Source organism: Diceros bicornis, chromosome 6 (assembly GCF_020826845.1).
Source record: "Diceros bicornis minor isolate mBicDic1 chromosome 6, mDicBic1.mat.cur, whole genome shotgun sequence".
Taxonomy (NCBI): Eukaryota; Metazoa; Chordata; class Mammalia; order Perissodactyla; family Rhinocerotidae; genus Diceros; species Diceros bicornis.
The window spans coordinates 54,285,675-54,299,067 of record NC_080745.1 but is presented as its reverse complement, the minus strand read 5'-3'; the positions used below and the strand labels follow the sequence as shown (position 1 = coordinate 54,299,067).

At 35.8% G+C, this 13,393-nt stretch overlaps 1 protein-coding gene across 2 annotated transcripts in view; it reads left to right on the top strand.

Annotated features, from left to right (window-relative positions):
- Window positions 1-13,393, top strand: part of RNLS (renalase, FAD dependent amine oxidase) — a 264,997-nt gene that overhangs the window by 224,523 nt on the left and 27,081 nt on the right. For both annotated transcript variants that reach the window (XM_058543463.1, XM_058543462.1), the window contains exon 6: window positions 5,474-5,649. In XM_058543463.1, coding sequence (XP_058399446.1) covers window positions 5,474-5,649 — 176 coding nt within the window. The remainder of the gene's footprint in view (window positions 1-5,473; window positions 5,650-13,393) is intronic.

The window sequence follows — 13,393 nt, the reverse complement described above, 5'->3', positions numbered from 1 at the left end:
TTTTCTTCTTCCTGATACTTATAAATCTTATTTCTATTTTTTATCTTAATGCACTGACCAGAGCAATGTCCAAGACCATTGGTATTAATGAACATCCTTGGTTTATGATGATTTTACTGTGAAAATCTATATTATTTCATTATAAAGTATGATATAAACCATCAGCATAAGAAAGATATTCTATCTCATTTTGAGAAAGTCACCTTTTTTTATATTGTATCTTTTTTCCATAAATTGATATTAAGTATTAATGGATGCCTTTTAAATATATATTGAGATTATCATGTTTTTCTTAATTGTACCTATTAATATGAAAAAATGTACCTATTAATATTAATATAAGAATGGTCTGTAGTTTAGTGTGTGTTTATATATATAAATGTGATGTGTGTGTCTGAAATCAATATTATACTAACTTGAAAATTTTAAACAAGTCACAGGTAAAGCAATCAGGTCCTGAAGTCTTTTTTTTTTTTAGTTAATTTATTGACTGTGTTTTTAATTTTTTTGTGTATTTTGGTTTATACTGATTTCTTTTATGTTGAGTTAATTTTGATAACTTATTTTCCAAGAAAAATCACCTTGTTTCTTTAAGATTTAAAAGTTTATTAGCATAGACATGTACACTTTTATGGCATTAAAGAACTTCTCTGTACCTGATATATCTTATCTGGCAGAAGAACACAATGGGGATGCTCTTCTGTCTTTGAGTGGAGTGGAAAAAACAAGAAAGAAATAAAATGTCTCCCCTGAGATGCCAAACCACATATCCACCCTCAGGCAGATTTGGTCCGAGAATTCATTCCACCAGTATGTTCTAAAAATCTACTTAAAGTAGTTCTGGGGAGTATTGCCCTCAACCCATCTGGCAGAAACAAAGGTAAATTTCCAAAGGAACACTCTTTAAACTCAGGCCTTAAAGAATTTCTCAGATAAAATTCCTAGGAACATGGGCTCACAATAGAAAAAAGAAAATCACAAATCACACAAGGAAACACACCATCATGAGCAGTAGCCATCCAAAACAACAAAAACCAGAATCAGACTCATAAAGACTGCAGATTTTGAAATAACCAAACACACAATATACTACATTGAATATGTTTAAAGAAAAACAAGAGAGTACTGACAGTATGACTAGGGGAAAAGAAACTGTCAAAATTGATCATGCAGATTTGAAAAATAGAATTTTCACAAATGAAGAATAAAATAATTTAAATTTGAAATTCAAAGGACAAATTGAACACCGGAATAAACACAGATGTAGAGAGAATGGTGAAATGAAAGATAAATTAGAAGAAATTACATAGAATCTAGCATGGAGAGACAGAAATGCAAAATATTAAAAAGAGATCAAGACACATAAAGATAGAATGAGAATATCTACCATGTCTCTAATTAGAGTTCCATGAAAACATAATGGATAAAATGAGAAGAACTAATGGCTGAATGATTTCCAAAATTAATGGCAAAAATGAGTCTTCAGATTCAGAAAACACAGTGAAGTCAAAGAAGGTAAACAAAAAGAAACTCAAAGCTCAAGATATCCAGGCAAAACTGCAGAACACCAAAGGCAAAGAGAAAACAAGAGAAGCATCCAAATATAAAAGAAAAATTACTTGCAAAGGACCTGCAATCAAATTAAGAGTTGACTTCCAGCATCAATAAAAGCTAACCTAGATTGGAATAATATCTTTAAAATGCTGAGAGAAAATATTTTCAATCTATTATTATATACCAAGGAAAACTATCTTTCACAAATAAGGGTGAAATAAAGACATTTTTAGAAAAACAAAAACTGAGAGAGCTTACCTTCAATAGACCCTCATTAAGGAACTTCAAAAGAAAATACTTTGGGAAAAAGAAAATGACCCTGGAGAGAAGATATGAGACCCACAAAGGAAGCTGTGGATAAATATAAACAAACATTGACTGTAGTAAACAAAACTAAAGAAATAAATCCTGGACAACAAAAGCATCTAAAATCAGAGTTAAAATATTCTTAGGTTCTTATGTTATTCAGGAGAAGGATAAAGATATTAACTTTTGACTTTAATATGGATGCTTAAATCTATGGGTAATCCCTAAAAATAAAAATAATCTGTATAACTTCCAACTAATAAAGGGGAAGAATAGAATAAGGGGTAAAAATGGTTTAATCAAAAAGAAGGCAAAAATATAAAAAAGACCAAAGAAATGTTAAAAAAGTGGAACAAATAGAAAGCAGAAAATAAACTTTAGAGGTAAAGGCATTTCTAGATATGAAGATGTTCACAACTTATTGTTAAAAGGCATCAGGAAAGTGAAAGCAGGTAGCAGCATTATTCGCAATTTGAGTACAATAGAGTAGTCAAATTCAGAGACAGAAATAGAATAGACCTAGAGTAGTCAACTTCAGAGATGGAAATGGTGGTTGTCAGGGGCTGCGGGAAGGGGGAGTTGAGGGGTCAGTGTTTAATGGATATAGAGTTTCAGTTTGGGAAGATAAAGTTCTGGAGATGGGTGGTAGTGATGGTTACAGAACAATGTGAATGTACTTAATGCTAGAGAACTGTACCCTTAAAATAGGTTAAAATGGTAAATTTTAGGTTATGTATATTTTACCACAATAAAAATAAGAAAAAGTGAAAACACTGTTGTTGTCTATAACTAGGAATAGTCTGCCACTGTTCCTGGGGTACTGATATAATAATCAATCTTAATACTTTAAGAGAAGTCAATACTGGTTATCCCTTTCTAAAGCTGCTCTTACTACAGTGTGGAGGTCAAAACCATATTATCTAGGAATGCCTTATGTTTGTGTAGCACTTTATATTTGAAGAAAGGCTTTTATGTGTCCTAACTGATTTAATCCTCATGGCGGCCTTGTAACCTAAGTAGTATTACTTCCTTTTAATTGATGGAAGAAAGTGAAGCCTGAGAGGTTAAGTTGTCCAAGACCACAGAGCTAGTAGGATACAAAGGTTCAAATGCTTATCTTCTAAGTTACTGATTTCCCAACGTACAGAAATAGTTGTCAATTTACTATGAACTTTACAATTTACTATGAACTTTACATTTAAAATCCCAAAAGCAAAGTGCTATACTTGTTAAACTGAATAAAGAAAAGAAAATGAAAGATAACATCCTTACCTTCTCAGTGACCAAGGAATAATGATTATAGTGAATTTACACTCTGAATCCTATTAACGTATTTGTGGCTTTTTATAATGCACAATTTCCAAACCTTGGTCACATTTAAACTCTGGTTGGCTGTTGGTATTTTTGGACATGAGTTTCTAAAAATACCCTTTAGTTTGGGGTTTGGGGCAGCTTTCCCTTAAAACTCATTGTTTTAGGTTGTAGCTATTCAAATTTTAATCTAAATTCTCAAAAAATTGTTTGATTCCAATAAAAACAAGTAGCCAGGTTTTTCTCTCATTGTTATGCAAGAACTGTTTCATTTTGGGTCTTAAATTTCCTTTTTTATTGCTCTCCTAGGAGTGGATGGCTAATGTACATGGGAGAAACCTGGCAACGCACCATCACTACTCTTAGTAATTTTACAAGTTCCCCTAGAACAAATGACTGGGTCACTGCAACCTCCTGATTCTTAGCACGCAGCTAGCATTCATTTTCCTTTGAAGCCTGCCATAGATAGGTCGACTCATAACTCCAACTCTCCTGCTTCAGAATGCTCACCCAGTAGCTTTCTCTGTCTCTGGGAAGATTTGGTACCTCATGGAAGAGGGGTGGCTTTGACAACCCCTTGCTGGGAACAAGCCTCCCTGAATTTATTAACTGATAACATAAATAATACTCCCTAAGGCAATATGAATAGGTTTCTCACTGTGGTGGTATTAGGTGAAAGAATTTGAGATTTGGCACTCCTTGGTCCTTCCCTCTGTGTGATACCTGTAAAGTCTACCCTGACAGGTTAAACATTGAATGTTCAAAGAGATGGTCCCTCTATTTTCTCTTTCAAGTTGTTCCAGTTTCTGTGAGGTAAAAACGGTGGACAAGTCTCCTTACCGTTGCATTTACCGCACAGATTCTGAAGTCAGATCTCCCACCTTTTACATATAAAAATATTTGGAAGCACTCCACTTTAAAATGCTCACAGCATTTTGGAACTCTCTTCTCTTATATTTTGCTGTAAAATTCATAAGCCAGAGTTCTCTGAGCAGAGCGCAATGGAAAAATGAAGTACTTTTACAAAAAATAACTCGCACCTATCATTTGGGCAGCGCCAGGGGAACTTTTCCCTTGTATATATCTGATTTATTGCTTCTATTCCCATAGCTTACATTTATTAAGCACCTACTCTGTGCCAGAAACCGTACTGTGCAATTCACATGCTTTGTGTTATTTAATCTACACCACAGACCTATGTGGTAGGAACTAACTTATTCTCATTTTACGCACACACACACATAGACACAAAGTAAAGTACCCGCATAGCAAATAAGTGGCTTATGTTGTTCAACTCTCTTTTTCTGTGTAAAATTGTACAAACCTACCTCAAAGAGATAGTTGTCTTACCCTTTACAATCTCAGATTAAAGAATTTTCAGAATCAGCCTTGCCAACCCGTTAGTACTTTATACACTCTAATATTTTCTTCTTTCAACTTTCATATTATTTCGTATGATTCAATTTGTTGTTTCCCCTCAACTTTCTCTTCTGCTGATTTAAATGAATAAGAATAAGAGGCAAACTCTTGTTAACCTTTCTTCCAAGATTGTATTTCTAATGCCTCAGTCACTTTGCTCTCAACTTCAAACTTTATTTGATTTTCTTATATGCTACTAAAGAATGAAAGATCCGAAACAGACAGTCATTATTTGTAATTGTGACAATATAGCAAAATAAAATTCAATGGCAAATAAAAATGGAAAGTAGCTCCATGTTATGAATGAGGCAGACTTTTATTTTTAATGCTGCTTAAAAGATAAAGAATATTATGAGGTCAAGCCTGTTTTTAAAGAGAAGCTTGATTTTTTTTTGAAAGCAGTAAAGGTATTTTATTCTGGCATTTATATAATTTCAACAAAATATTTTGCAATCTATTTAACATAAAATGAATGATAAATATTTATTGAACATCTACTTTATTCTCAGAATTTAAGGAGAATATAGACTATGTATAAGAAATGGCTCCTGCCATGAATTGCTTATAATTTAGCAGGTAAGAGAAGATGAACATACTGATAAATTTAATTATACCCAAGGCAGTACATATTGGTGATTTTCATACCCTTCCTTCTAGTTCTTTCTTTTCTGAAAATTTGTTCTTTTAAACACATCTTGACTATGTCTTCCTCTTCAGAGAAGCTTTATTTTGAATTTCAGAAATAGCCTAATTTTATGCTTCAAAGATTAGAATCTGTTTTCTCTCCATTTATTGGATCAATTCTTAAATTTGGATTGAAATGCTGAGAGACACTTCCATGTTGCCCGCTCTAAGATGTATCTTTATGTTCCTCTTCCACCAGAATCTTCAGAAATCGGGCCTTCTCTTGTGATTCACACCACTGTCCCATTTGGAGTTGCGTACTTGGAGCACAGCACTGAAGATGTGCAGGAGTTAATCTTCAAGCAGCTGGAAGACATTTTGCCAGGTTTGCCTCCGCCAGTTGCTACCAAATGCCAGAAATGGAGACATTCACAGGTAATCAGAGAATCCAGTGGTATGAGCACAATTTTTTTAATAGGTCAGCAAAATTGACTTTACTTTTTCTCATCCTGTGTCACTCTCTAGTAAAAGAAATTAACAATGTGATCTTTGGAGCAAATACATGTTTGCCCAATGCTTACAGGTTTTATTATCCTGTTATTTCTCAATAAAAGATGCGTACGATTTTCCCCAATGTTATGTTCAAATTCTAGCAGGTCAAGACGTGTACACCCTGAAAATCTGGGGTTTCCTATGCAGGAAGGCAGATTATATATCAAAACGCAGCTGTTTCTCTGGGGTTTTCTAAATCGGTACTGTGGTTATATAGAAACCACTATAACCTCCCAAATTTTTGCAATATGTCAAATTACCTTATAAGTGTATTTTGCTACCACAATTTTCATTTTTATTAAGTTCCCACTTTGGTTTTGACTGCTGCCAACAGAGCTCTTTGGGGGACAAAGATGAATACCTGTATGGATCAGCTGGTTGAGCTGTTTTCAGGGGTAGATAAACCTGCTGATCACTCTGCTAGTTCAAACTTAAAGCTGTTTACAACAAGTAAATGCTGACTTTTCTAAAAATCTCTGTGTATTCCAACAGAAGTTTGAGTATTTGTAGAAAAAGTCTTTTGATCTGTAAACTCAGTTGTGAAGTCATTTGGGGACAATGGAGCAAAGGGCAGAAGGAGAAAAGATGCAGCACGTTGTCTTTTTTTCCCCTAAGATTTCTGAGCCCGTTGATTAGTTGATTTATCAGCGCTATTGGTTAGCCAAGCTGCGAAGCCTTTAGAGAAAGTGGTGCTGTGATAAATCACAGCAGATTTTGTATATTTTAAAGAGTTGTCCCAAATCAGAGGAAATGGTAAATTCCTTCCTAAAATATTACAGCAGGTCTATCTGTTTACTCATATCTTCTCAAGTTAAATTATACAGTGAACGTTTGGGGAAAATATTTACTTAAACATGTCATGGTCACTTTAGAAGACTTTACTTTTTCCCTTTAAAAGCATTGAAAAATCTCAATAGCTAATGTCTTGAAGTGATGTTTAACTCAATTTTAGGTTGGCTTGAAAAAGAAGACATGGAGATAACCTTGTTGGTATAATTTGAAGCTAGATATATTACACAGCAAGTCACTTTGCAATTTATAAGTATTCCTTTAAAAGAAACAATGGTTTATGAGTTTCTTCTTGTGATTTCCTTAAAAAATTTATTAATAAACTGAAACAATGGGTTAAAATCTAGTTATTTCTTAAAATTTAATGTTTTAATAGAAATAGATTTGACCTACCCAAAAAATGACCTATTCAAAGTTGTGTCATATCACAAAATTTAATAAAAAATCTTTGAACACAAAGTACATCCAAACCCTAGCAATGATTTTTATTACAATTTGGATGTTCTCTCTTGAAATTATCCCAGTACATTTACAACCTTGTAGTCATGAAATCTACGTTAGCTACAAAGCCTAAAAGGGAATAAGTTGTCATTCAAACTAAGACGTTTGCATTTTCCACTATTCATATACTTCTCATGGTACCTTGAGCATCGTTCTATAGAACATAGCATTGCCATTTATGGCAGAGATCTTACCTACGTTGTGAGATAGATTAGATAGGTAGGTAGGTAGATAGATAGATAGATATATAGATAGATAATAGATAGATAGATAGATAAATAGATAATCTCCCACATCACCTTAGAAAAAGAAATAATTTATGACAGGTCTAGAGACTTAATAGCACTTAACTAGCTAGTTTTCAATTATTAATCTCAAGAGAACATTTCTCCAATGTTTTTAAAAGGTCCATTTTAACCTTTGAAATTTGACATGAATGTATGTACCCCTCTTTTCTTGCCATCCCAGGACACGTGACCTACCTTCGATGAATTCATAGATGTTTGTGTATGAATATGGACCAATATAGTGCTTAAACTGAAGGGAAGGATGGTATAGAAGCAGGGACAAAAAAGAAAGGAAAAGCTAACTGATTTTGAAATTACCCTCATTTCTGAGTAGAGGTACAGTCTTCTTGTATGGGAAATCCCACCCATATTTTCTTCTAGCCTGGGTCCCATCCTCTGTTCCTTTTCTTTTCCTCCTCCCCCTGCTCCTTCTCCTGTTCTTCACACTCCACCCTCTTCCTTTTCTTCTCTCTCTCTCCCTGCCCTTCAAACCCTCATTTCATGAAATTCCAGATACACCACAGAACTGGTGTCCCCTGCCCCAGGTAGCAGTGAGTGATGTGAATTCCCCATCCTAGACCCCTGGGGCTTGACTCTTTATCTCCATTCACTTTATTTTTCTCCTTTTTCTCTTCTTTTGTAATCCCTACACTGCATCCTGGCACCCAGTGACCGTGGAGGGTAGAAGGAAGAAGAGAAAGAGAGATAGCAATGATGAGTAATGATGAGCACTATAGCATGGCCTGCCTGGAGCTGGGCAATTCAAAGATGTGATCTTGTTTAATATCAAAAGTATCCTTATGAGGTTGCTCGTTTTAACCCACTATAGCGATGAGAAAAGTGAACTCTCAAAAACATGAAATAAATTCCCTAAGGTCTCATGGCTATTAATGACAAAACCAGTCTACCTGCCTCTCAAGTCCTTCCGTTCTCTTCACTGACCCTCTATTGCCTATGGCTGCTGTAGCAAGTTACCACAAATTTGGTAGCTTTAAAACAACATAAATTTATTATCTTACAGTTCTGGATGTCAGAAGTTCAAGATGGGTCTCACTGGGCTAAAATCAAAGTGTTGGCAGGGCTGTGTTTCTTTCTGTAGGCTCTAGGAGAAAATCCATTTTTTTGGCTTTTACTTCTAGAAACTGCCCGCAATCCTTAGCTTGAGGCCCCTTCCTCCATCTTCAGAGCCAGCAACAGCAGGTCAAGTTCTTTTCATATGGCGTCACTCGGACCTTTTCTTCTGCCTCACTCTTCCTTTAAAGACCCTTGCGATTACATCCAGTCTGCCTGGATACGCCTGTGTACTCTCCCCATCTCAGGTTCAACTGATTAGCAATATTAATTCCAGCTGCAACCTTAATTCTCCCTTGGCATGTAACATAACATTTACGGGTTCTGGGGATTAGGATGTGGACATCCTTGAGCAGGAGGGAGGGAGAGTTATTTTTGCCTACACACCCTACTTTTCCCCAGAATTCCTTGGTAGCCTTTATGAGGCAGTGTCTCCTACTCCCCTCTTAAAACCTCTGGGGAGAGCATCAGCCCTTTAAGGCTCAAGCCACTCTAAGGAAGTGGCTGCTCTCTGAAAGAGATAAGGGAATCTTTTGTGTGGGGACAGTTTCTTGTGTCCCTGATGTTGCTTTCTCTTGCCTAGTGCTGCCTCTCAAGTCACATATCCACATTGGAAGCAGGGGGGTGAAAGATGTTTGTTCATTTGGTTACTCATTTATTCAATAAGCGTTTAATGAATGCCTACGACATGCCTAGGACTCTGCTCATGGGACCCTAGAGACTAATATTTGCTGAAGGCCTTCTCCTAAGACACTAAATTGAATTTTTTTGTCTTGAGTAAGATAACAGTGCTTTCTTGTGGGTGCTGCCCTTAAATGAGGAAAGAGGCAGAGGATGAAAGAAGGCGTGTTTGAAAGACTTGGGAGCTGTTCTGCACCTCCCATTTGGGGTTTGAATAAAACACTTGAGTAGGTGGTTCAAACAAACTTAGCAAAGCAATGGCAGATTTTTCATGGTTCTCAGTTCCTCCTTTTTGCAGCTATTTGCCCTCCATAATTTAAATGTTTATCCAGTTAATATAACTTGATGTCTAAACTGAGGTGCATTGAATTTAGGTTTCTGTAATGAATTAATCCTTTCAGCAGAAGAGGAATAACTAAAAATGCCTTTCTATGTACCTTGACTGGGGACAGTTAATCAGTTTGATAACCCTAATATTCTCACCACTACTATTTGCTGTGCTTTTCTTTATTTCAGGGTCTATCATGATGCCTTTCTCAAACCATAGTAAATATCTGATTTGCTTGTGAGTTTAACTCTAATTTTCCCCCATCTTTCTTCAGTTCTTGAAAATGTCAGTGGCCCTTTCCCTCACTTTATTTAGCATACTCATGGATTACTTTATTTTTTAAAAATCACTGAATGTATTTTCAAATACTGAGGAGATGTGGAGAGGAATTTAGGGAGCGGGAAGGTGGTGAATGAATACATTGATATCTTTGGCAAAATAAGTGGATTTGGACTAGCCTATTAAACTTTTGTGGTATAATTAGAAATCAGTTATCTTCTGTGGTTACATTTCTTCATTTGGTCTTTTGCCCTGAGACTGTGCCTTCTCTCTCCCCAATGGTAGTCCTTTCTTATTTTTTAAGGAGAAGGATCATGAACTTTTCAAGAATCTGATAAAAGCTATGAACATGAAAATTCTCATCATTTCAAAATATGCTTGTACACGTAAACACAAAAACTCATACAATTATGAGGATTTGTAGGCAACCTAAAGTCCTCTCATGAATCCAGCATTAAGAACACCTGCTATAAATGTTTTACTACCATAACTGAATAAATCAAAGCCCCTTGTGGCTCAGTCTTGTGTTGCAGTCAAAGAATTACAACTCAGACCCTCTCTGTTTGCAGACAACATGGTTTTATATATATAGAAAACCCTAAAGAATCCATCGGAAAACTATTAGAAATGATCAACAACTACAGCAAAGTGGCAGGGTACAAAATCAGCTTACAAAAATCAGTTGCATTTCTATGGTCTAATAACAAACTAACTAATGGGAATACAATCCCATTTCCAATCACGACAGAAAGAAAAATATCTAGAAATAAATTTAACCAAGGAGGTGAAAGACCTGTACAATGAAAACTATAAGACATTATTGAAAGAAATGGATGATGACATAAAAAAATGGAGAGAGGGGCCAACCCGGTGGCGCAAGCGGTTAAGTGCACGCTGCAGCGGCCTGGGGTTTGACACACTGCTTGGCAAGCCATGCTGTGGCAGTGTCCCACATAAAGTGGAGGAAGATGGGCACGGATGTTAGCCCAGGGCCAGTCTTCCTCAGCAAAACAAAGAAGAGGATTGGCAAATGTTAGCACAAGGCTGATCTCCTCACAAAAAAAAGAAATGGAGAGATATTCCGTGCACGTGGATTGGAAGAATAAACATAGTTAAAATATCCATAGTACCTAACGCAATCTACAGATTCAGTGCAATCCCAGTCAGAATCCCAATGACATTCTTCACGGAAAAAGAACAAAGAATCCTAAAATTCACATGGGGCAACAAAAGACCCCAAATAGCTAAAGCAGTCCTGAGAAAAAAGAACAAAGCTGGAGGCATCACAATCCCTGACTTCAAAATATGCTGCAAAGCTATAGTAACCAAAACAGCATGGTACTGGTACAAAAACAGACACACAGATCAACAGAATAGAATTGAAAGCCCAGAAATAAAACCACACATCTATGAACAGCTGATCTTTGACAAAGGAGCTAAAAACATACAATGGAGAAAGGAAAGTCTCTTCAATAAATGGTGTTGGGAAAACTGGAAAGCCACATGCAAAAGAATGAAAGTAGACCATTATCTTTTGCCATACACAAAAGTTAACTCAAAATTGATTAAAGACTTGAAGGTAAGAGGTGAAAGCATAAAACTCCTAGAAGAAAATACAGGCAGTACACTCTTTGACATCGGTCTTAGAAGGGTCTTTTTGAATACCATGTCTACTCAGAGAGGGAAAACAAAAGAAAAAATAAACAAATGGGACTTCATCAGACTAAAGAGCTTCTGTAAGGCAAAGGAAACCAGGAACAAAACGAAAAGACAACCCACCAATTGGGAGAAAATATTTGCAAATCATATGTCTGAAAACAGATTAATCTCCAAAATATATAAAGAACTCATGCAGCTCAACAACAACAAAAAACTCAATCAAAAAATGGGCAGAGGATATGAACAGACATTTTTCTAAAGAAGATATGCAGATGGCCAATAGGCATGAAAAGATGTTCAACATCACTAATCATTAGGGAAGTGCAAATCAAAACTACAATGAGATAACACCTTATACCTGTTAGAATGGCTATAATTACCAAGACAAAAAACAATAAATGTTGGAGAGGATGTGGAGAAAAGGCAACCCTCATACATTGCTGGTGGGAATGCAAACTGGTGCAGCCACTATGTAAAACAGTATGGAGATTTCTCAAAAAATTAAAAATGAATAAAGCATATGACCCAGTTATCCCACTACTAGGTATTTATCCAGAGAACTTGAAATCAACAATTCAAAGAGACTTATGCACCCCTATGTTCATTGCAGCATTATTCATTATAGCCAAGATGTGGAAGCAACCCAAGTGCCCATCGACTGATGAATGGGTAAAGAAGATGTGGTATATATATATATATATATATATATATATATATATACACACACACACACACACAATAGAATACTACTCAGCCATAAAAAAAAGACAAAATCTTCCCATTTGCAACACGTGGATGGACCTTGATGATATTATGTTAAGCAAAATAAGCCAGAGAAAGACAAACACCATATGATTTCACTCATATGTGAAAGATAAACAAATGCATGGACAAAGAGAACAGTTTAGTGGTTACCAGAGGGGAAGAGGGTTGGGGGGTGGGCATAAGGGGTAAAGGAGCACATATATATGGTGACTGACAAATAATAATGTACAACTGAAATTTCACGATGTTATAAACTATTATGACCTCAATAAAATTAAGAAAAAGAAATACAATTCAGTAACCAAAAGGAGTTTAAAATAATTCCAATTTTTACTATTATGCTTTATAGAACTTGAAAGAATATCCAAAGTTCATCATCCTCAGCAGTACTTTTTAAAGTTTCTCTTCTCATTCCTTATATATTCCACTCCGGAAGCTCCCTCAAATCTTCTCTTTGTACTCTTAACTCTTAATTCCTCATAAGATTTTCCCTGACAATCAACCATGTGGGTTTATGTCTTTTTCTCTCTTTCCTCTCTTTAGCTTCCCATTCACTTTCTTCACTTTTGACTGTATCCTTTTTTTTTTTTCCTCTTAGACAAAGAAATCTTTGCCCTTTTCAATGCAAATTCCCCATTTTGGCTTCCTCAGATCTTCTCCAACTGATTACCTCAGTTGGCATAGTACTGCCCAGGAGTTAGAAGGAATATGAGAGAAAAAAGGAAATGTACAATGGCTTAAGGCCAGAATTTTCTTTCTGGCCTTAGAGGTTTGTGTTGGGTGGAGGAGGGGGTGTGTGAACTAAGAAGAGCCTGAGACCACCCGTATACATACATTATTCCCTCGTGAGATTAATTTCTGGTGGGTACTGTGTCTAATTTCAGCATTGGAGGGTCAGGTGGTGATTGATATTTTCATTTCTTCTTTCTCTTTCTTATGTGTTTTCTATTGTATCATCCTCATTTTCTTCTTTTAGATAGGCTGGAACTGGAAAGCAGTGACTGGTTGTATGAATATAATAAAACTATGAATTCAAAGGATTGTCCCCTTCAAAATAGTCAGTCACCTTGATAAGCTACACTCTATTTCAACAAGATTGGGCATCTCTTTCAGAGCCTGACATGTCTTCTTCAGCATTTCATCAGTTGAATCAGATCTCTGCAAGTTGAGCTTGAATTTGATGTTTTAGGAACAACCATAGTTGTTTGGACTTAAAGCTTTTTAATAAAGTGGATGGTCAATCTTAACAGTTTTCTTAAATGTTTTT